The sequence below is a fragment of the Haliotis rufescens genome, unplaced genomic scaffold (assembly GCF_023055435.1).
Source record: "Haliotis rufescens isolate VD_foot unplaced genomic scaffold, xgHalRufe1.0.p SCAF_101, whole genome shotgun sequence".
Taxonomy (NCBI): Eukaryota; Metazoa; Mollusca; class Gastropoda; order Lepetellida; family Haliotidae; genus Haliotis; species Haliotis rufescens.
This window is the reverse complement of record NW_025963782.1, coordinates 440764-466495: the sequence shown is the minus strand read 5'-3', so window position 1 is coordinate 466495 and position 25732 is coordinate 440764. Positions and strand designations below refer to the sequence as shown.

At 40.8% G+C, this 25732-nt stretch overlaps 1 protein-coding gene across 1 annotated transcript in view; it reads right to left on the bottom strand.

The window, feature by feature from the left end:
* Nucleotides 1-3275: 3275 nt before the first annotated feature.
* The window catches only part of LOC124121003 (tripeptidyl-peptidase 2-like), a 40118-nt gene continuing 17661 nt past the window's right edge, over nt 3276-25732 (bottom strand). The window contains exons 12-29 of the mRNA XM_046483945.2: nt 24469-24599; nt 23615-23792; nt 21493-21650; nt 20824-20900; nt 20287-20393; nt 19088-19242; nt 18158-18274; nt 16387-16487; nt 16143-16242; nt 11319-11456; nt 10156-10400; nt 9178-9256; nt 8387-8538; nt 7623-7722; nt 6728-6858; nt 5580-5784; nt 4826-4945; nt 3276-4291 (exon numbers count right to left, since the gene is read on the bottom strand). Of these exons, the coding sequence (XP_046339901.1) occupies nt 4202-4291; nt 4826-4945; nt 5580-5784; nt 6728-6858; nt 7623-7722; nt 8387-8538; nt 9178-9256; nt 10156-10400; nt 11319-11456; nt 16143-16242; nt 16387-16487; nt 18158-18274; nt 19088-19242; nt 20287-20393; nt 20824-20900; nt 21493-21650; nt 23615-23792; nt 24469-24599 (2384 nt within the window). The 3' untranslated portion in view covers nt 3276-4201. The remainder of the gene's footprint in view (nt 4292-4825; nt 4946-5579; nt 5785-6727; nt 6859-7622; nt 7723-8386; nt 8539-9177; nt 9257-10155; nt 10401-11318; nt 11457-16142; nt 16243-16386; nt 16488-18157; nt 18275-19087; nt 19243-20286; nt 20394-20823; nt 20901-21492; nt 21651-23614; nt 23793-24468; nt 24600-25732) is intronic.

The window sequence follows — 25732 nt, the reverse complement described above, 5'->3', positions numbered from 1 at the left end:
TGGTTACGGGATCCATATCCACAGTTCCAAACCCCAAACATCGAACGAATCATCGCACGTGTAATTTATACAAAGCTTCGAAAACGGAGGTATTGCCAGATATTTTCTCATGTCACTGAGTGGAAAGCCACTATTATCGGGAAATATATGGTGATAGATCGTACTTAAAATTATTTTTATCATGATTTTCCGATTACTTAACAATGAAAATTAAAACGAGTTATCTGAGTGCACAACATCCCCCGCATGAATTTTTTTAACCAGTCAAATGAAGCTCCGTAAAACAGGGGCAGTAACTCAGTCAAAACTTGGCGAAATGAAACGGGACTGCGATATGCGTATCATCAACATGTCAACATCTTGTGTGTAGAGTGTCAGGGATGTTCACTGGAAACTGTAAGAGGAGTTGATTTCACAAGCTAAGTACCCTCACTCACAATTAGGCAAATGAAGCTCCGTAAAACTGGGGCAGTAACTCTGTCAAAATTCATCGAAATGAAACGGGACTGCGATATGCGTATCATCAACATGTCGACATCTTGTGTGTAGAGTTTCAGGGATATTCTCTGGAAACTGTAGGAGGAGTTGATTTCACAAGCTTAGTACCCTCTGTGGGACGGATGGACGGACTGTGCAACGACATAATCCCCCTTCAGCCATTCTGGCCCGGCTGGGGATAAAAAATAAGTTAGTGGATAGGTCTATTATGAAATCTTAAAATAGCCGAAAATCGCCATAATTTTCACTCCCTTCGTGCCAAATGTAGAAGTAATGTGTTATCCAAAACAAACTTAACTAAGTTATAAAGGTATTATTTAAATAATGTGATAAACATAACTTTCACATTTATAAACAATAGGATTAGTCCTTTCAAATGGTGTATGACATGTAGTTGCAAAGATTTTTTACAATCTGATAATTTCTTTGATAAATGTAGGCTTCATCTATCACCAGTCTCTTGGAACTCAGTGTTATAGCAGTAAAAGCTTCTGGTTGACTGGTTGTGTTTTGTCATGTTTATTGCAAGAGTATGTCTCCCTGCTTCAGCTAAAATGTTTGGGCCTACAGTTTTCACTGAGCCAGCTTGACAAATTTACAGACATATCAAAAATCCAATGTCACAATATAGCACCCAAAGTTGCCACATAACGTCTCAGTAAATCAGACTCCCAACCCCAAACAGATTATGTGTCCCTCGTGAAGTAATTTCAAAAGTATCTGGCCAAGGCTTAGCATTTACAAAATTAATTATATTTCTGTGTATGTTATTCTCTAAATGAACACTATGCATTGCAATGTACTGCTGTTGTTATGCAAACACACATGTTAACAGTCATTTTATAAGAAGAGAAGCATTGTGATATATATCTAAACATCTGGTTAAATGCGTCTCACTCTCTGTGTGTGTGTGTGTGTGTGTGTGTGTGTGTGTGTGTGAGAGAGAGAGAGAGAGAGAGAGAGAGAGAGAGAGAGAGAGAGAGAGAGAGAGAGAGAGAGAGAGAGAGAGAGAGTATGGTTTTATGCCGCTTTTAGCAATATCACAGCGTGGGGACACCAGAAATGTGCGAGAGAGAGAGTGAGAAAAACAACGGGTAATTATCAGCAATATTCCAGCTAAATGATGGTGGTCTGTATATAATTGATTCTGGATAAGACAATCCAGTGAATGATTTCATGAGCATTGATTAATGCAATTGGGATGAGATGACATGTATCAACTAGGTCAACAAGCTTTACCACCCCTTTCCATTAGACACCTCAGACAGCAGTAACAATTATAAACTGGATCGTCAAGGGGAGGACAATAGTAGTATGCTGTTTGCTGAATCACACCTGAATTGCTGAATAAACAAGGATAAGTATTTCTTACTTATGACGTTTTACTGAACATTAAAAGAGGCACTGCTGCAACAATGTCTTTGTGTATAATCACTGTAATACAAACCCAAAATAGCCTCTAGGTGTGTAAAGTTTTATTTTACGGTGTCATAAAAGCTCAATATACAGAATAAAGCAAAGTCTCCAGTCAGGTATCACAGGGGTGTCTCCAATGTACAAGTCATCCTACAAGTCTACCTGGGGGAAATGGTGATATAGATATTTGATTCTATATCAACCTACATCTGCACATTCTCTGTCCTGTCATTTAATCAAGTCTTTTGAGTACTGAATCCAGATTGTACATATCTGCAACATCATAGATATTTTCTATACAAAAGTTATGATGCCTCTCATCACGGTGAAGACAAATAATTTTCATGGTAGTGTTTCCTAAAATGAAGTGACAATGAGTTTGTGCAAGATGTAGAAAGACATTTAACCTGGGATATTACAGCAAGAGCATGTAGTATGAAGTATTATTTTCAAGATGAAGAGAGCCAACTTAAAATATATATACAACAATTCACCATACTAAAACCATTAAGATGACGCACACTATCGTTGCTGCGGTCGATTCTGAGCCAGGAATTTACTGGCCATTCTCAATGTGCATATTAAACAAGTAAAACTGATACAACTATAGGTCATTATGCAAATTAATAACATGGTTCAGTTAGAGAAATCACATAAATCTGCTGATAACAGAAGTAGAATCAACAGATCCTCATGATTTTTCCGTCACCTCATTGTGCTGATGATGCAATATTGACTACTAATGACACTGACTTAGGCTCATGTAGAAATGTTTGTGCATAGATTCTTAAGTCAAACTAAGTTTTCAATAATATTTAGTGATATGTAACAGTATTTGGAAATATATTTTTAAAGCACAATACCCTCTATGATAATCAGATAACCTGCTAAATATTTCAGAGAAATCAGAGCAATCAGGACATGTTTGGAGACCTTTTTCATAAAACATATTACACACTCTGACATCATGAATTATAACTCATCCAAATATAATGTTAAGTCTCAGCAAAATACTTTCATTGTAATATCATCTCTGCAGTATAACTTCTGTAGTATTCATTGTTATCATCACATCTAACAAGTCATAGATAATATGAAGTGAAAATACCATATTTGACGTAATAAGCGCCCAGGGCGCTCTCAAAATTATAAATAGGGGGCTCTTATTAGAATATTATTTTGGTGGAAAAAACAGAGTTGAAAGATAAATTTCGTGGTTTATGCTGACGGCCTGACTGTTTAAATACAACAGATATATTTTTCCAGAATTTAATTGCCCATAGTTAAGGGTGCATATAACACACGCGTGCATATTATACACGAATAAAGAAGTCTTGCGTACATTGATCATTCAGAAGGGGTGCTAATTGGGATTGTTCACTTGCCAATATATTAGCAAATATCGCCATGGGCGCTTATTAGAGCGGGGCGCTTATTACGTCGAATACGGTACCATAGAATCATGTTAAGGATATTTGATATGTATACAGCAACATGCAAACAACTTTTAGTGTCTTCTCTTACAAACGAAACATTTGAACTACAGCAGAACAAAAAAACAATAGATATTTCAAAGTATGTTTCAGCTTCAGGACGACAATAACAGAGAGAAAGAAATCTTAACACAGCAGTGAACATGTCCAATACCCATTATTGACCTTACGTGAATATTACAGCAGTTTGCATGAAAATTCATCAATCTCAATAAAACAAACATGTGTCCATGTTGAAACAGTCAGTCAGCCATATTACACAATGACTATGGAACCAGGGTGCCATTGTACAAAGCGACCTTAGCGCTAAGGTGATCGTAACCCCCCATACCTTAACATAGACTTGCGACAGTCGTAGCGCTAAGGTTGTTTTGTACAACAGTACCCAGATCCATCTTATACACACACTCACATTTCTTGTGTAGACCATCATACACACAAACACACACATACACAGAATGAATGCTAAGCTACAGTGTTAAAATCCACATATTACAACAATGAAGTGAACCTTTCTGTGTCTACCAGAGACATGGCTCCTATTCATAAATACATTTAAAACTGTCACTGCACTGGATACAATCCATGTGTGGGATCACTCAGGTTAAAATATTTCTCTCTCATGGCCTCTACTGAACTTGGCAAGGGATAAGAAGAGTTCTTGACTGGTCCGTTCAACAGGATCCCATGGCCCTATTAAAACAGACTAAACTTGCACAGTAAGTGTATCTAATTCAGTGACAAGTACAACTGCCTTGTTGGTAAAATGGATATGTGTCTAGAAGGTGTCGGTATTAAAACGGCCTGTAGCTAGAGGGATATCGGACTAGCATCCAGTTGCCTATATGCCTCACGCAGTGATCCCAGTTCAGATAAGAGTACATCTGAAACAGAACAAACAACAATGGCTATTCATTAAGAGTAGAGTGCAGTTGTTCATTGAAAGGTGAAGGGAAACATCGAGTTCAATATTGTTGCACTTATTAAGCGACATGTATGCACATGTGTGTGTGTGTGGGGGGGCTTCCTGTACTTGTCCAGACTTTGTCCGATTTTAAAGTGCTAGCCCACAGAGATACCATGCCGCAGTTTAACATAAAAAAATATCCCAACCAAAGCACAGTGTACTGACTCCGAGCCAATAAGGCACAAGTACCATCTTTTAATGTCTTGTCTTTTAATGTATGATGCGGCCAGTGATCAGAAAAAGAACAGGATTAAGAACTGATTAAGGTGATAAAATGATATCATGATTGGCTATAAAAAGTAACTGGACACATTTACATAACACCTAGCTTATGATCGATTCAAAATTCAGCTGCATAGCATCAAACACATAGTTCTTTCCTAGCCACATTATTAAGACAGCTTGTCAAAGCATGCTGATTCTTAATCCTTGAATGAATGATGAGGCTTACTGTCTTTATCTTTGACTCTACATCCCGTGATCCCTTGTCTTCCTGTTGCTTCTGGAGGTACTTCACTGCTCTACCATACTGCTTGTGTGCTATAGCATGTCTCACAGTGAACGGCAGCACCTAAAACCATATCAATGTCGGATTACAAACATGGTGTTAGTAAGGAGTCATTCAGATTATACAGGGATAGAAATTGACTATAGTCCAATTCAGGTCGTCTAAAGTTAAAGGTATCCCAAGGTATCTCGAGGTATCCAGGGTGTGTCAATTATATCCTCGATTCAAAATATAATGTTGCAAACAGCTGTAGTACATGTGTGAAATTAGAGGGATATCTTCGTCAGTATCCTTAACCGTCACAGCTATCCAACAAAAGACGACCTATTCCTCTCATCACTTGTGTGATGTTTCCTTTTCACAAAGTGATGGTAACACCTGTATAAGATAATGCTGGCAGAGTAGGAAGGACCAGCAAAATTACTGAAATATTGACAAAATATAAAACAAACAAAAATCCTCAAATCTATTACAAGTGGATGTTGTTTTCCAGTATTCCAGCTATATCAAGGTGGTCTTTAAACAAACAAGCCTGAGTCAAACAAACAAGTGGTTGACTGTATGATCCAAAGCATTTGGGAAACAATGACACTAAATCACTGGTTGGCTCTCATGACAGTCATGGAATCCTGAGGATCTATTCTGCAACAAGAACTCCACTGACGTTTCTCTTGAAACTATTTCCAAAAGTAGTCACCTTGGCATCTGTGAGGTCAGCCCACTTCTGAATCTCCACAAACGTGTCATCCAGATCCTTCATGGAGACCTGGGGTGGCACAATGACCGAGGAGGAATCGTCTGTGGAGTCGGTGGCTTCCTGAGGTTGTGAGAGGACATCAGCCTGTGCACAGCCTAGATGGACATACGCCTCCACCAGGGCCGACTTCTGCTTGTCCATCTCACTGTGGACGGTCAGGGAAACATTAACTCATCATACATGTACATGGGACAGGAAACAGGTTAAAAAAGCTTTCAAAAGTTAACAATAACATAACACAAACAAATGTTATCCTACTTGCAAATGAGTCGAAATTTTCCCAAATTTGTATATTGATTAGATTTGTATAACGCCAACTCAGCATTCCTCCAGCTGTAAGATGGGTGGCTTCTAAATAATCCAGCTTGGACCATACAAACCAGTCACCAAGTCTGACCACCCAAACCATGAAGTTGCCTTGTATGACAAACATAGGTTGTGGGGGACCTATGAAACAGTCAGCATTCAGTGCTTAGATGTATTTACAACAGTGAACTATTGGTGGACATTCCAACAGGATATAGGAGATTTGTTAACAATGGTAGCACAATAACCATGTCAAAGCATGTAGGGAGTTCACGTTCTGGAAAACAGAGCATAGTCGTAACAAGCAGTATATCCAGCATTGTACAGGAGGGCCATGTCTATGCATAAGGTGAGGGAGTTCCTACAGGGTACATGGGTGGCCCAGTCGTCTAAGGCGCCACGATTCGCTTTGCAGAGTTGCGTCCCTTGGGCACGCCAGAAACCTTTAATTGTGGGTTCAAATCCCGGTTCGACCCAATTATGTTTCTAGGTTTGTCAGCACTATACCCATGCTCGTGGGTTTCACTTCGGGCTTTCCTCCTACATTAAGCTGACACGCCGCGATATAACTGGAATACTGTCAAAAGCGGCGTTAAACCCAACTCACTCACTCCTACAGGGTAATCCACACAATCCCGATAAGTTTAACATCATCAGAGCTTACAGAAATATACCCATCTATTTGAATCCTTCTTTACAACAGGCTGATAGCAGCACATTCTACCCTGGATGTTAACTTGACAGTGCAGAGAAAGATATCTGTAGTCAAACATAGCTCAAACCTTTTGACAGTTGACGCCTCTGGCCTTGAGTCATTCTTCATGCCGTAGAAGGCTAGCAAACTTGGCTGGTCAATCTTTGAGATGATATGACGAGATAGAGATATGATATCTCCCAGGTTGTTTTCATGGTCCTGAAACACAACAGAGGCAAATTTGTTTATTAAACATACTACAGTAGAAATGGTATGTCAGGGCTCGATTTAGCTCTATAAAACATGCATCTGTGTAACATATTATTGAAAAGTGCAACCTAATATTTATGTCTACATGCACTAAGTACATGTGCCAAAAAATTCAAATTTGTATCGGACCAACCCTTACTTACACAACATCAATCCGTGAACAAACTCAATGTGTCTAAGTTTTCTTTACTAATCCCTGTGTTGTGTCGGTTTCATGACATAGGACACAGTCATCACAGGTCTGTGATTTTACTTTTTTAGACAAGTTTATGCATCTGTGTTTCAACTTTGATAAATTCATGGGACCAGGGTGCAACCTGATTTTGTCTGGTGCAACTAGCTTTTCACAGCGTTGTTTAAATGGTTATTAATATGGAAACAATATCAATCAATCTCTTTGCGTGAAAAAGAACTAACATTTTTCAGGCTTTTAAAATACATGCATTTGACCCTTTCAACTTTTGATTCACCAAAATTGCCTCACTCATACTGTTTCAGAAGGTTCATGAACAACATATAATAATACAAGAAAAAAATAATATTATCATTACATTGCATTTAAACTGCAAGTCACTGAAGTGCATGGGTTGCATAGCAAACTTATGTCTTCTATCTAAACCCAGAGCTAAATAGTCTTAACAGCAACCCAAGTGAAGGACATCGGCCAATAGCCCATCGCCTCCACTGCACATCCAAGCTAACGCAGTGCTCACCTCATCTGTGTCCAGGGCCTGAAGTCTGGCAATGTATAGAGGCAGGTGGTTGGGGTAGTCCTTCCGCAGTTCATCATACAAAGCATTACCAAGCTCAAATCTGCAAAGCAAACATCGTAGCTGTTAGTTTGACCCAATAAAGAAACTAATTTACACCAAGACTAATTACTTCCTGTGACCATCCAGGTTAGAATTGATCTTCAGCAACCCATGCTGGTTGAAAGAGGTGACTAACAGGAACAGGTGGTCAAACTTGCTGGCCGGGTTGATGCATGTCATCGTATCCCAATTGCATAGATCGATGCTCATTATGTTAATCACTGGTTTGTCTGGTCCAAATGAGATGTCGGGTAGCCTAGTGGTTAAAGCGTTCGCTCATCATGCCAAAGACCCGTGTTTGATTCCCGACATAGGTACAATATGTGAAGCCCATTTCTGGTGTCCCCCGCCGTGATATTGCTGGAATATTGCTAAAAGCAGCATAAAACCATACTCACTCACTCACTCTGGTCCAAACTTAATTATTAACAGACCGCCATCATAAAGCTGCAATATTGCTGAGTGTGGCGTTAAACAACAAACAAAATATTTGACAAGGTAAAGAAATGGCAAAAAGAAATCTCAAAAAGGGGTGATCAAATCTTCTCGGCTTCATATCCAGTTAGCCAATAATGATAATTTTCAGTTGCCTAAACCGATCCAATCCTGCCATGTGAACAGTATCCACAACACTTTATTAGATCAACCAGATCCTGTTTCCGTACTTGGTTATCCAGGAGACCTTGAGATCTCGGACAGATTCGTTAAACTCTTCCTCCTTTGTCTTCTTCTCCTTCTCCTTCTCCTTCCCATTACTCTTACTGTTGTTGGACTTCTTGGGGTTCTCCGTCAGGACATACTTGAACGGTACCGAGCTCTGGGGTGAGAAACAGAGATATGTTAACTTGTACAGTGAATGAATGAGTTTGGTTTAACACCACTTTGAACATTTTTCAGTTATACATATATCATGGCATGTCAGTTTCATGTGGTACAGAAAAGTTTGAAGTCATGCAGGTCTTAGACGTTTATCACTGTGGTGAAACTCTTGGGAATGGTGCTCAGAAACCCAGAAACCCAGAGCAAACCACGATTCCATCATAGATTTATGGGACACCATAATGGTGAGTGAATGAGTGAGTGAATGAGGTTTTACGCCGCTTTTAGCAATATTCCAGCAATATCACAGCGGGGGACACCAGCAATGGGCTTCACACATGTCGGGAATCGAACCCCGGGTCTTCGGCGTGACGAGCGAATGCTTTAACCACTAGGCTACCCGAACGCCCCCCCCCCCACACACACACACACACATAATGGTATAGGGGCACAACTCGTCACAGCAAATTGTGGTGCTGTAGACATTTGGGCCATTTGTGGTCCCATAACTTATACAGGAGTCAAGTTTAACATGAACTTTAGACATTATGGACATGGACATTAGAGCAATATATTTTATGAGGAACATTGTCACTGCAACAGAAAGGTGGGAAAATAAATTGAAATGTGAGCTTACTGCTTTTTTGGATGGATCATCTTTAACCAGGGACATTGTCCCCAGTAGGAAATGTCCGGCAGATGCTCCCTTAGGCAGCCTGGAAACACAAAGTGTCATACAGATGACTCACCGATGTCCTCTAAGTAATTTCAGATTTCACTACTAATCAATCCGCTATCATCATCCTTCTGATGTACCATCTACATGATCTACTGTCAATGTCATTGTCAAAGAAACCTTGTTAATTTAACATTGAAATATGTTATCTTCCCCAAAGCTCGAGATAAGCTGTGTATTTGCTTAAAATATGCATTAAAGAAAGACGCTGACAAATCAAATCCTGGCGTATAAAATACACAACTATAAATTTGCTATTATAATATAGCTAATGTATACATTACAACTGTTAGATAAAATGATTGTGTATCAGCATATCGCGAAATTCACGAAATTCATAGACCATTACATTCAGAAAAGCTAGTGCGGCAAACAGACTCGAATACTGATAGATTCCAATTGCAGAACACATCATGCCAAGTCAGTGTATCTTAAACAGTCGCTGATTGGTGTATACTATAATACATATAGTTTTAAATGATTTACAAGGATTTTAACGAAACAGGTTAAAATACCCAAATGTCAAGAAATAGGTGGGTAAATGTTCTTGAAATACCCTCTAAAAATTGTGGCTGCCCCCCAAAAAATCAAAACTCTGGGTAAAATACCCAAACAACCAAAAGCTTATCTGGAGATCAGCTGCTCAATTAAACTGTCTGATTTCCAGTTTCAATAGGTGAGTTGTGCCTAATTATACATGTGTGTCTTGGTTGGTTTAACACAAATATTGTTTTATATCAGATTTATTGTTGCATTGTTACAGGGTTGACAAACAGTTATCAGCTACCAAATAACTGTTCAATGGAATATAATGAACGACAGCTCTATGATTATCTCCTATTGGTCTTTATTTCAATTCTAATTCCATGAATCACTTACTTATCCTCAGACATGGGCGCCACATATAATGGATAGACCATTCCTTTGACAACTGCGAATGAAGAGACCTTCTTGCCAGCAGTCAGAGCATTTTGGGGGTGGTTGTAGACATCCAGAGTGACGGAGGTGGCAAGCTTGTGATGCAGCATAACTACTGCATCCTTGATCCTCTCCAGGCTGTCTCGGGACTCATGTCTCACCTGCATCAGCAGCTGGTAGTCCCCCTTCTCCAACTTACAAGTGTACTGAAGCACAGGCCATTGGAAACATGTTAACTTGATGTGGGATGAGTGTATGAGTGTATGAGTGAGTGAGTGAGTGAGTGAGTGAGTGAGTGAGTGAGTGAGTGAGTTGGGTTTAACGCTGCTTTTAACAGTATTCCAGTTATATCGTGGCGTGTCAGCTTAATGTGGGAGGAAAGTCCTAAGTGATGCAGGTCTCAGACGTTTTACCACTTCGGTGAAACCCACGAGCACGGGTATGGTGCTGACAAACCTAGAAACATAATCTGGGCAAACCGGGATTCGAACCCACAATCATAGGTTTCTGGTGTTCCCAAGGGATGCAACTCTGCACAGCGAATCGCGGTGCCTTAGGTGACTGGGCCACCCATGCGCCCGATGTGGGAGGATGGATGAAAGTGACACACTGAGGCCATAGACATTTACCACTTGGTTAAACCTACCAGCACAGTCTGGTCCTCATAAACCATGGATGATCATCAGGGCAATTTAAACTTTGAATACAAGCGCCTTGCTAACATACAGTCAAACCCCATTATCTCGAACCTAGCGGGACCCTTCGACATATCCGGACATTCAAGACAACGAGGCTTGAACATTATATCATACTGCGGTTGGGATAGAAAAATAAGCTTGAGATATCGATACATCCGAGATAACGAGGTTCGGCTGCATATGGAAGCAAACAGTTAAAATGATGACAGAGCATTTTAGTTAAACTGCACCAAAAGTCAAAATGATTCAGAATTGTATTTTGAGCCTAAAGAGTCAGATTTGTAAGACCATGTGTAGGATTCAGCAGAATCAATGCCTAAAATACATAATTGGCAAAACAGAAACTTCAAAATCTTTCCTATGAAAGGATGACTCATCTACACTTTACGTGAAGTGATCGTTCAATAATGAAATGTAAAGCATTACCTGATTGGGATACGCATCTCCTGATGCTATGAGTTGTTTGTTGGAGTCAAAGATCATCCAAAGCTGACTCTCATATTCAGATTCATACAGCATATGACTGAGCAATGAGCAGTCTGGCATCACCTCACCAGCCTTACTCTGTAAACACAAATAATATTTACATACAAAATAGGCCTGGGATGGGTAACTCGGCTGCAGTAAAACAATTCCCAATTAGACATTTTGTTCCCAACTCTTTATGCCTACAGTGGGTACTCGGGAAGGGTCGGGTAATAGGGGGGTCGGGTACTCGGGGGGTCGGGTACTCGGGGGTCGGGTAATAGGGGGGTCGGGTAATAGGGGGTCGGGTAATAGGGGGGTCGGGTAATAGGGGGGGTCGGGTAATAGGGGGTCATGTACCCGGGTAGTAAATTTGGACTCCTCCAAGCCCTAATACAAACAACACAAATCTTCTCAAAGTCAGAGATCCAAACAGAAACCTCAACATCAAATCAGCTCTTAAAGTCTTTTAATTACGGCTATCAGTCTTATTTCTGAACCCAAAACATCAAGGTGACATGTTCACAAAAACTTATTCATGCCTAATGTTTTATGCCAGTCAGCACAATCACAGCCACGTCAAACCAGTTTCTTAATCATAGTCCTGGAAAGTCAGTAGTCAATAGTATGTGAATAATCCATGCTATCCAGATCCAATGGCACCTAATGAGCCAGGTGACACATTGTAACCATCCTAATATTAGCTGTGTTTTGAACGACAAGCATGGTGTACTGGGTACCTAGGAATAAGTGAGATCGATCTAACAACAAAAGTACAAAGTGATGAAGGATGTAGAAGTATGAATTATTAGGGTAAAAATATCATTTATACTTATCCTGACTCATACTCAACAGGAAACATCTCACCCAAACACACCCCTCTCATCATGCTCATGTGCATGCACACGGGAACCACGTGATCAACCGTGACTCATCACTTATCACTCATCCTTATATTCTCCTCAATTTCTTAGGTGGAAACATCAGAGAGCAGTGACAGCAGGACGGGTACTTCAGGCGTATAATTCAGGATAAGTAAAAATGATATTTTCACCCTAAAACTTCACATTTGACCTAATCCTGACTCATACTAATTGCTTGAATCTCAGTTGGTGGTGGGTCTTTACTGGATGTGCGAGTCTGGACGTGGTCTGTTCTGTGCAACCCCCATGGGAATGTGGTAAGACATCTTCTAGGTCCATTGCCTGCATTCTTTATGGTTACAACTGTGGGGTACAACCTTCTTCTGAAACACCCTCGCATAATATTGCTAGGGCGCCGTGGTCCAAGCCTGAGGGTCCAGTACTGGGGAGACGAAGGTTGCAATTTGTCTGTTAACCTGGCTGCAAATAGGTCCAACGATAGGCAACCTCTTTCCCTTGCCACCAGTTTGAATGCTTCTGGATAGAGCATCCACTCCTTGAAGGTGTGGACTGGTGTCTGCTAAGACATGGATGCACCTGGAATGTCTAGCCTTCATTCTCCAATTCAGGCTGTCTGTTAGATCATACAACTGGAATGTTTACCTTAGAAGGGAGTAGATCTTGTCATGCCTTGGAGGTTTATGTAGAAGGCCACAGTCTGTTCTTATCATCAAGTGCTTGTCTCTTAAATGTAGTGCCCAATGAGATATTGGCTGGATTACTGCCTAGTACTCCAAATGGTTTATGTGGAAGAGTTTTTTGTCTGTGGACCACAGCCCCAACATGACTACCGAGTCGAGATGGGCACCCCATCCTTGCAGTGAGGCCTCTACAAATAGGTGTTGATTGTATTCCGGCTCGTTCAAGTAAGTTCCTCTGCAACAAATGGCCTGTATTGTCCACCATTTGAGCATCTTCCCGAGGCAAGTGAGTTAACTGACTATAAAAGTCCAGTTTCCACCCTTGCCGAACTAGGCTGGTATTATGGAGTTAAATTTTGGCTGGACTAAGAAGTCTATGCATAGTCCAATCAAAAGCGTGCAATGAAATCGAAACCAGGTTCGTAAACTGTTATGCAGATTTCCGTTGATTGCAGGATTTGCAAAGCATGTGAACCACCAAATCATTGTGAACAGTTATTTTCCTAATCTTTTCATGTTTTTAATCAAGGTGCTCACGTGATTTGATGCACTTCGCGATGGAAGACCTGTTTTATCACTATATTGATCAGATCGTCTTGACTGGGTGCCTCCATTTTGTTTGAAGCAAATGCAAGTGATACAAGAGGTGGAATCTGATTGGTCCATAGGAGAGGCATAGAAAAAGGCTCTGTAATAGCCACTGGTGGTGCTCCGATCAAGCCCAGAAATTCCAGCCTAGTTCGGCAAGGGTGGAAACTGGAATTTTATTGTCAGTTAACATGGTTAACTACCTTGTCTCGGGAAGATGCCATTTGAGATGGTTCTTCAGATGTTGTGGAAGTTGAAGTTTCAGTTCTTGTTGAGGAACGGTTTAAGGAATCTTTGTATGGTGTGTAGGTGAAGCCTGGCCCATACTGTCAAGGTCAGTAGACGTAGGGTCACTTGCCATGAAGAGATCGATATTCTTTTGTAAACTACTGCTGGAAGATAACTTTGGATTTTTATCCAATGATCTGCTGCAACTTGAATAGGGTTCTGCCCCGTCATGAACCTAATGCCCAAGAACGTGAGATCTTGGGATGGGTTGAGATCTGATAGTTGACTACCCATCCTAACTGTGTTGGTAGATTCAGAGCAAAATTCAGTTGAAGTCGTCCAAGTAAAAATGCATAACAGATAACCACGGGACTGTATAAGAGCAGGACTGTCCTTTGTTAATGATGACCCTTGTAGAGGAAGCGCAGATATTTCCTGGGCCCACTTGCACAAAGCGATCTTAGCGCTACGACTATTGTAAGCCTATGTTAAAGTATGGGAGTTACGATCATCTTAGCGCTAAGATCGCTTTGTGCAAGTGGGCCCTGGAGGCAGGATGACTGGGATGTGAAGGTAAGCATCTTGGGAGATCGATGTTTGCCAAATAGTCTTCCTGCTTTTCATTGGCTTCAGTTCTAAATCATGCTAAATTTGTCTGGCTTTTGGAGATACTTTTTGTTGAATTCTTTCATGTTGTAGATTAAACAAAAGTATTCAAATGATTTCTTTTGGGCGACTAAGAAACTTGGTGAATAGAAACCTGGAGATAGGACGTTGGGTTCTACTATTTTCACTGCTCCCTTTGTGAGAAGAGTGCCAATCACTTCTGTCTACCTGGATTGTAGAGCTTCTGGATATTGAAATTTCGGTGGGTTGTGATAAGAGTGGAGGTTCTTGGCGTAGAGGTGGACTGTATCAATTCTGAGGATGATCATTATGAATAGATCTCTTAGAATGTCCCAATTTCTCCAATATCTTGCCAGTCTTCAACCTACTGCTGATTGCTGTACTTCAATGACTGGGGGTCGTTTACAGCTCCCCTTCAGAGGTGAGTACGGCATCCTCTAGATCCCCTCTCCCAGCTGGGATGATCATGTCTGTCTGGTGGTTTACGAAATGATCCGTTCTTGACTCGTCTGAAACCACTGTAACGCTTGTCATTGGCCTTCTGCATGACAGAGAAGCTGCTCTTGTTTGTAAATTGAGTCCATGGTCTGAGCATCTGGTCTTAGAGTCTTGGACCATCTCCTTATTAATGCTACAGATGCAGCCATCGAAGATGTAAGAAGAATCCCGTGACTGATGTGAAAAGACTTGGTGTAAAGATCAGACCAGTGGGAGTTGGCTATCAAGCCCTGGTGACAAAGAAAAGTAAGGCCAGCTGAGATGAACTGACATGATGGGAGGCAAGTCAAGTCAGTGTGTGAAGATGCAGGTGCAGAGACCTGCGGAAATATACAAGGCTGCACAAATGTTGAAGGCTGCGTGAAAGTCAAGTGTTGCGCAAAAGTAGGAGGTTGCATGAATGCCGGTGGCTGGGCGCAGGTTCGTGGCTGTGTAAAAGTCTGTGTCTGGTTGAAGGCTGAATGAATGTCCCGTTTCTTCGTCTGAAGGAGGGGATGGTGTAAAATCTTCTTCTTTGAGGATCCCGCCTCTTCCTGTCCATCTTCTTCCTCTTGACTGCGTAATCATAATCAGCAAACACTTCTTCATCCAAGAATCAGAAATCGCACCTATCCTCTGCAGTACAGTTGCGTTTAGTGCATGTAGAACAAACGGTGTGTGGATCATTACCAGATAGATGCATATGACACGTTGTACACGTTTTCATACTGAAAACAAGGGAATTTTCAAAAAGCCACAGGAGAAAAATTCGGTGTCAAATTTAGAAAATAATTGTTGAATGTAATATAGGAAGGTCTCAAGAAAGTAATCCAAGCCTAAATATAAATCGGAAGGGCCAAGATGATGAAGATGACTTAGATTAGAGAGCACAAAATAGAAACCACCAGTTAGCCAGCGCGAAAATAACAGATAGATGAGTCAGACAGTGTGTCTTGTGGTTCCGGTGCCCATGCGCGTGAGAGAGTTGCTTTTGGGTGAGATGTTTTCTGTTCACTGGGAACGCTGCACAAGATGTTTCCACTACGTTTCAGGAATAAGATTAGATAAACATTTAGTATGAGTCAGGATAAGGTAAAATAAACAACTTTGATAACACCCATGAGCATGGGCATAGTGCCGACAAACCAAGAATCACAAGAGTGAATTCCATGAAAACAAGATTTTGCACACCTAAGGAATGCAACTCTGCAAATGAAGTGTGGCATCTTGCCTGACAGCCACTGATGCCCCTAAATAAGAATGAGGTACACTGTTTACACCACTATATGACTCATACTGACCATGTGGAAGCTGTAGGACAGCTCTATACCATAGATCTGCCTGTTCTCTGGAAGACAGTCTCTAGCACCGTGTAGACACCGAATACGATGTTCAGATGGCCTGGAAACAAGCAGAAACACTACAGTCCATCACTAGTCAACAATGCGATAAGTCTTCTTAATACAACTTTAGTTCCAACCTTAACAGTGATGAGAACAATTGTTATATGTAACGGTTGTCTTGAGTTCTAGAACATGACTGTACCTGATAGGCTGCACCATGGTTTTCAGGTTAATAGAAGGAAAGCATTCCTCATTCTTCAGCTGGGAGCGGACATTGAATCGTGAAATGCCCTCTGCTACATGCTGAAACACAATGTGGGGATAAGCTTTCGGTTTGCCATTTCTACACATACATACATGATATAAGTACCGAGAAAATTACAGTCAGATATTGAAACAAGACACATATTCTGCATCAGTACATACTGGAACACAGTTTTAGAATAAAGAACATTCAGATTGTCATCTCTACATGTGACCGCCTCCGTGGTCTAGTGGTAGAGCGTCCACCCGGAGAGCGGAAGGTCCGGGGTTCGAACTTCGGCCGCGCCATACCAAAAGACGTTAAAAGATGGTACTTGTTGTAACCCTGTCTGGCGCTCGGCATTAAGGGGCTAAAACAAGGACTGGTCGGCTTGGAGTCAGTATACTGTGTCTGAGGGGGGTATTCATGTTAAACTGCAGCATGGTATCTCAGTGGGCTAGCACTATAAATCGGCATCAGTCCGGACTAGTACAAGCAGCCACACACACACACACACGTACATGCACGTCGCTATATAAGTGCAATAATCTTGGACACGACGTTAAACACCATTTCACCTCACCTCACCATCTCTCCCTGTGCATGATATGTAAGTACAGAGGATATTACAGTCACAAAAGTGAAGCAAAACATATTCTTAATTCCAAGGATGTGATAATGTACCCAATCCCCTTATTAGGCCACACTTTATTAATCTTGTGTTTCGCGGATTTATTCCAGCTTTGCCACACAAGGTTGGTCCAAATAAGAATACAAATAATCATTATAAGATATTATTGAATTTATTTATCTATAACAAAATCATTCTGCTTTGGATTTGCAGCTGGCCTCTTAATACATTGAATTTACATATAACATTATATACCGTCTTCGATGTAATAAGCGCCCAGGGCGCTCTCAAAATTAGATATAGGGGGCTCTTATTAGAATATTATTTTGAAAGATGAGTTATTTTGAGTTGAAAGATAAAATAAATTTCGTGGTTTATGCTGACAGCCTGAAATGTTTATGTACGACAGATATATTTTTCCAGAATATAATTGCCCATAATTAAGGGTGCATATAACACACGAGTGTGTATTATACGCCAATAAATAAGCCTTGTGTACATTGATCAATCGGAAGGGGTGCTAATTGAGATTGTTCACTAGCCAATATATTAGCAAATATCGCCGTGGGCGCTTATTACGTCGTATACGGTATTGTATAAGGGTCTGTATTACCAGCGTAAGTCAAAAAAAATAATTTAAAATGTATGTTTAACTTATTGCTAAGACTGGCTGCTTTTAAGTAGGGGTGTTGGGCTGGTGAAACGAAAAATAGTTAATGGCCTTATGTGCACTTCAGATCCCCATGGAAAATCCTTACTAGAATTGGTCCACAGCAACATATGCTGGTCATAACAGGCGATTTAAATGGATCAGATGGTCAGGTTCGCTGATTTGATTGACACCATGTCACCGCTGCTCATATTATCACTTGATTATTTATAGATTTATAGATAATTTTTATTTATAGGCTGTCATCATATACCTGGAATATTGCTGAGTGCCACATTTTAAAACAAATACCTAATCTCATCACCCGAACTTAAAGGTATGATGCTTTCAATATTGTCTGTTATCATCAAAACAAGTTCATTACGAACAAAATTACCATAGTTAATGATCTGATGACAAATGTTTACTTGTTACACACAAAAACATACCATGACTGGCTGCCTGACGTCAAGTTGTGCACCAAAGAATGTAATGGAGTAGTCAAGAGTTACCTCCCCTAGGTTGGCCCACCATTTGGCGACACACAACTCTAGAGTCACACCGTCCTGTAAACACAAACACATTACTCCACAGTATTCATTATATAACAACACATGAATCAACATAAATACTGAAATAATGCAGATCTATATGAATGATGTCAGTGTATATAAATATGTCAGACAGATTTTATAATATTAATATAACATATACTTTTGAGTTGAAAAAAATTGCATTGTCGAACATATCACTTAGGCCCAAAGAAATAGAATCTTGTGGCTACGATTTTGTTTCATTTGAAAAATGGTTAGGATCAGTGTTTTCTATTTGAGGCCTGCAACTAACTACAAGTATTTTGGATACCAACTCGACAAAAAAAGAAAAACTCCAACATAAAACAGTGTGAGACAGCAGGGTTTTTTTTCTTTGTTGTTTAACGCTGAACTCAGCAATATTCCAGCTGTATGACAGCGGTCTATAAATAATCGATTCTGTACTAGACAATACAGTGACTGACATCATCGTGACAATGAGCATCGACCCACACATTTGAAACACAATGACATGCATCAACCAAGCCCAGGCCAAAGGCCTCGTCTGTGAGTTTGTTTGTTATCATTTTTAGTTCCATGGTCCTGTGAACCAAGTCGGCAAGCCTGATGACCCAAATCTGTTAGTGGCCTCTTACGACAAGCATAGTCACCTTTTACAGCAAGAATGGGTTGCTGAAGACCTATTCTACCCCGGACCTTCACGGGTTAAGCAAAGTAACACAAATAGGCAGACAACATATACATACAATAAACAGGCATGTTGTTTACATCAGCAGCTACACTGTGATTGAGACCATCACTGACAGGCAGTCTGTGTACACTTACCAACACTGGGAATGCTTGAGTAGTATCTCCTGAGTCACATATTGTTATAAATCTTTCAAACTCGTACTTCTTGTACTGGTGTTGTGGAGAGAGCTGCAGTGTGTGTAGGAGTACTCGGCAGTTCTTCTCTGTGTCTTGAGACTGCACATGGAGAACTGTGGACACAATACAGAACTACTGTACCATTGGTTAAGCCAGTACATGTCTTACCTGTATTTCTTCTTTTATTCTTTCAAATGCATATCTGAGGTCTGCGGGGTTTAACGTGTCTTAAACTGGAGACTCAGACAATGTATGGTACATTTTGTTCTGGTCATTGCTAAGGCCACACTTTTTTAATCTTATGTTTCACGGATTAATTCCACCCTTTCCACACAAGGTCAGTTGAAATAAATATAAAATTTAATGCCAATTATTTGTTTATAAATAAGAAAATCTTTCTGATTTGGATTTGCAGGTGGCCTCTTGAATCACGGATAGTGATGTATACACATGGAACTTATATATAACATTTTATATTGTACAAAAGGCTTATATTACTAGCGGGAGACATAATAAAATTGAATATTTTTATGTTTAATTTATTTCCTAGACCGGGTGCTTCTAAGTAGGGGCGGTGGGCACGTGAAATGAAAAATAAAAAGTGTGTGGCCTAAGGCTATTTCTGACAGTAAGTTCATCCATTTCATATACATATATGAAAATTTGCTTTGAACTGACATGTAAATGGTCATGAACATTCAGAAAATACAAGGATAATTTTAACAAAAGAAACCAAACAAATTCTTCCTTTCTCATGGCCTTCATAAACACCTCAGCAAACTATGGTCTCGATGTAAGGAAAACAATGGCCTTTGACAAACAAAAAGAGTTACTTTACCAAAAATTAAAACACAGTGTTTTGTCAGATTTTGCAGTCTTATTGCACAATGAGTGAGTGAGTGACTTTGGCTTAACTTTGAACAGTATTTCAGTTACAAGGGAGGAAAGTATGAAGGGATGCATGTTATAGACATTTAGACAAGTATGGTGATGACTAAACTAGAAACATGGTGAGGTGAACCAGGATTCAAACCCTTGATCACACATTTCTGGCACACCTAAGGGACGAAACTCTGCCTTAGACAATTGGGCCACCGATGCCCCTTATTGTAGACCGAGAATACTTCAACCACAGGGACATCACTAGAAGTACCCACCTGCGTAAGTTGCTCCTTCGGGCACATGAATGAACCGTCTGTGTATCTGACCTGGACGGAATCTTATGTCCTTGTATGACAGTGAGAAGTTGGTACTGTCTGTCACTCTGTAATGAGAAGGATAAAAATAAAATAAACTCAACAAAAGTGAGTGAGTTGGGCTTAACGCCGCTTTTAACAGTATTCCAGTCATATCACGGCGTGTCAGCTTAATGTGGGAGGAAAAAAGCCCGAAGTGATGCAGGTCTCAGACGTTTACCACCCCGGTGAAACCCACGAGCACAGGTATAGTGCTGACAAACCTAGAAACATAATCGGGGCGAACCGGGATTCGAACCCACAATCATAGGTTTCTGGCGTGCCAAAGGGACGCAACTCTGCAGCGCGAATCGTGGCACTTAGACGACTGGGCCACCCGTGCCCCCAAACACAACAAAATACCGAAGAGCAGATGCACCAAAAAAATTTGAACATTAATCATAAAAAGAAGCAGATTTGATTTGTCAAATCAATTTGTCAAACATTCTTCTTGTTTACCTTGAAGGCACTATGACAGTGATAGGAACCCTGAACAGTGGACCTTTCTGTATATTCTGGACATCATACCCGCACACCTGAGGACAGACAAGTCATATACCTTCAACAAATGCTATTAGAGCATGTAGACAGGATCTCTTTAATCAACAATGTACATTGTTTAAACTGATATGCTGCAACATACACTGAATAATCCTACAAGAACATGACAGTTTAAATACTGGATCTCTCAGGAATTAGACCCTTCACCACCAGGTCTATGTATGGAGTCTGTTTCTTCCAATGAGGAATGATAAGTCAGTGACATAAGCCACTAGTCTGGAGCCAAAGTCTAGTAAATATATTTCTGTCCAGAAAAGCTCATCTAAAAATAATCCACACTAAATTGCACTGAAATAATCTCAGCCCAGCAGAAAAGGTCTTTGGCACAGACTGTGATTGAGTGAATGTTGTTCTACGCCAGGTGAAACCAACTCTTGGGAAAAACACGAAATCTTGTCCTTGTGATAAACACGAAACCCTGATGAGAGGCAATATTCATTTTACTTTCATTATCAATAATGAGGCTTACAAGTCTGAAAAACAGTCTGCACAAAAAGACCACATGCCCTAACTTCTCCTGTCATTATACTATTGAGAGTCATGATTCCAGTAAGAGTCTGGCAGTACCTCTGTAAAGTGATCCCCCTCTGGCAGTCCTCTTGGGTCAACTTTGACGGAGAAAGTCCGGGACACATTCATCAGCTCTAGATGTGCCGGACACTGAACCCAGGATGCCTCGCACACAAGGCTGAACTGGATATTGAACTCGATTTTCTCAGTTTGAGCTGAAAGTATTTTGGATTAGTATCAGTTAATGAGTTGTCTTAAAGCCACTCTGAATAGAATTTGTTATATACCATATTAGACAGAATAAGCACCCAGGGCGCTCTCAAAATTAGAAATAGGGGGCTCTTATTAGAATATTATTTTGGTGAAAAAGCAGACCTGAAAGATCGTAAATTTCGTGGTTTATGCTGACAGCATGAAATGTTTATATACGACAAGATATATTTTTCCAGGATTTAATTGCCCATAATTAAGGGTGCATATAACACACAAGTGCGTATTATACACGAATAAATATGTCTTGTGTACATTGATCAATCGGAAGGCCCTTAGGGGTGCTAATTGAGATTGTTCTCATGCCAATGTATTAGCAAATATTGCTGTGGGCGCTTATTACGTCGAATACAGTTACTGTGTGTCAGCTTAATGAAGGTCTTCTCCCATGTGCAGATGTGTGGCAGTTAAAATATATTCCACTGTCCGACAACTGGGAGGATCACCGACAGAAAGCCCAAAGTGACACAGATCATAGATAATTAACCTATCAGCATGGGTTACAGCTGACATCCCAGGCAACCTCGGGTTGAATGTCAGTTTTGAACCCAAGTGCAGATGCAGGTATGGTTAAGGGATCCACTATACACAATGGTGTGTCCTTGTCCCCTGGGTGGCCTGTGAGGGCGGGGACTTGTATCCTGTGTACAAGTATCAGCTTTGGACAAAGAAGCCATACAGAGACATATGCCATACAAACACAAAACTTATCAATCTAAAAATTCTTCAATTAGTTTCCTATGAATGTGTTCAAAAAACATTTGGTAAGGTAAATCTTGGCAAGTACCACCAACTCACCTAGGAGTGAGTGAGTGTGTATGGTTTTACGCCGCTTTTAGCAATATTCCAGCAATATCACGGCGGGGGACACCAGAAATGGGCTTCACACATTGTACCCATGTCGGGAATCGAACCTGGATCTTCGGCGTGACGAGCGAACGCTTTAACCACTAGGCTACCTGACCGCCCCCAACTCACCCAGGAACTCATCTTTCCAAAAACACACCTCTTCCAAATTTCACAATTTTTGTAAACACTAAATCACGCCATCAACTGTGAACAATTACGGCTGATTTGCGGGGTAGTATTGCTATTGTTACCAATTAATCAAGACAAAGCCTGGCTCAAGCAGGAAGAAAACCAGCAACAGCTTAGACCAAAGTTTATGGCCTCAGTGAGTAAATAGCTTTACTTCCTTCCATTAGTTGGCAAAACTAACAAGCATCACTACTACACCGCCAAGTGGTCAAATGTATTAATTACCGTGTGAAGAAGGAACAGTGTATACAAACCAGCGAAGTGCTGACAATGACAAGAGCCATCAGGAGATGACATATCCCCAAGGTCTGGTGCAATTCAGAAATGATTGGCTACTTATACCATGTATACCCCACTTTTGGTTCATTGCCATTGGATGCCTTCAGTTCAGTGAAGAAAAATATAATGCTCATGTACTACACAAAAATGAACCAGGAGTGTCAGGAGTTGAGCAGTTCTTTGTGTCATGGAGGCTCATTGCTATAGTTTTTAATCTATGTACCTCTAGACACTGCTAGACTTTGACCATTATGTTTATGACCAGGGCCCCGTTCCTCAAAGCAATCTTAGCGCTAAAGGGATCGTAAGTCCCATACTTTAACATGGGCTTACGATCATTGTAGCGCTAAGATCGATTTGAGGAATGAGGCCCAGGGCCCCGTTCCACAAAGTGATCTTAGCGCTGAGTCGATCGTAACTCCCATTCTTTAACACTGACTTACGACAATCGTAGCGCTAAGATCGCATTGTGGAACGGGGCCCAGGGCCTCATGGTGTCAGTACACATGCCAACTATAACCAATTTCAGGGACAAGATATTGGAAGGTGGCCTTTTCTCAGTTATTTGTTATTTCTGTTGTTTTCTCCTCACCAGCTTTTTCCTCGAAATACTTGGGTTCTATGGACACCGACACTTCCGAAGGCTTCTGCAGCTGGGGCACCTCCCGGAGATAGATCCCCCGCTTGCCGCCCTGGCACGTCACCTGGAACTTCATGTTCATCTCCTTCTCTGTGGCGTTCTGGCAGAGGTAGTCGAACGCTTTCTCCACCTGTAGGAAGCAACATCTTATCAGGGATCACTTCTCACTAACTACAGCTCTTCAGCTTATCAAGACATTGAGAACTTTTATTTAACCAAAATCAGATAAAAAAAGGTCATGTTATTGTTGGATGTTGAGTCAGACTTTCCACTTGGCTAAAATATTCCACGTCTTTAGATCCTAATACAAACAGTCTTTAGATACAATGTTAGAACCATGCAAGTTTGTAATATACAGACTTTTTATGATGGCCCCTGGAACTGCTACTCAGCTAGAGTCAACTGTTTATAATATGTCTCAATTTACATGTTCGATGAATAGTTTACTTTCATATCCAATACTCTATACAATAGTGAGTGAGTTGGGTTTAACGCCACATCCAACAGTATTCCAGTTATGTCACAACATGTCAGCTTAATATAACAGGAAAGCCCGAAATGATGCAAGTCTCAGGCATTTACCACTTTCGTGAAACCCACAAGCACGGATATGGTGCTGACAAACCTAGAAATATAATCGACGTGAACCGTGATTCAAACCCACGATCATAACTTGCAGACGTGGCCAAGGGACACAACTCTGTACAGCGAATTTGGCGCCTGGGACAACTGGGCCACCAGTGCCCCTTTCTATAGACTAAACCGCTGGTCAGAGTCCTGCTGTAGCAGCTGAGTAGAGCCCTCACCTGTACCAGACCATAGCCCATGGCAAACACTTCCACGGTGTCCACCTTCTGTGCTGTGTTCTCCAGAGCTCTCCTCACACTGTGTGGGGTGTAGGGGACTCCGTTTGCCTTGAGACCAGACAGTACCAGGGCTGGAACAATACATCAGGACATCCATTGATTGCTACTTTTGATAATCATACATACTGTGAGAAAACTAAAGATGGTAGACCCAGGTCCATACATATACAGAACACTTATATTCAAGGTCTTTTCAACTGCCATTTACAAGGCATTTTTAGTTGGGTTATAATATAAGCCTTAGCCTGTCAATATTTTTTTAAATCCAGCATATTATATATTACTCTTACGGCCGAAAGATGAGTATGAACATTAGTATACCGGTATGCCATTTTGTACAAATTCAAGGCTTTTCAAGCTATTTTGATGATTTTCAAGGCTTTTTTGAGGATAACATGAATAATCAAGGCTTGTCATGCCTGTGTGAACCTGGTATACCTTCAAAACTACCTACTAGTAAGCATGGTCAGTTCAGCTGAGAGGGAGTGTGAGTCAGGTATAATCATGATAATACCACTTGGAAATTTGTTTCAGTTATATCTCAGAGTCGGAGCTTACTGTGGTAGGAAACCCAAAGTGAAGATCATAGTCTTAGAAAGAGTGAGTGAGCGAGTGAGCTGGGGTTAACGCCGCTTTTAACAGTATTCCAGTTATATCTCGGCGTGTCAGCTTAATGTGGGAGGAAAGCCCGAAGTGATGCAGGTCTCAGACGTTTACCCCTTCGGTGAAACCCACGAGCACGGGTATGGTGCTGACAAACCTAGAAACATAATCTGGGCGAATCGGGATTCGAAACCCACAATCATAGGTTTCTGGCGTGCCCAAGGGACGCAACTCTGCACAGCGAATCGCGGCGCCTTAGACGACTGGGCCACCCGTGCCCCCTGTCTTAGAAAGAGAAGCTTTGTAGCTATGGTTACTCAGAGATGCCAAAACCCAAATTGAGGCAACTTGGAATAACTTGGATAAATAGAGTCTTAAATGATTGATTATCAATAAACAAAACAGTTATCAATATAAGCATGATTGACTGTATAGTTTTGATGAAAAAATATCATCTTTTGTGTCACATTTTATCACCAAACTCCTCAAAACCTGCAAACTTTTCTATCACAAGCTCATCAAAGTGGCATATATTTGGTTTTTGGTTGTATATGTGACAATGCCTGTAGCCATGGTAACCAGGTCAATTGATGTTAAAAGA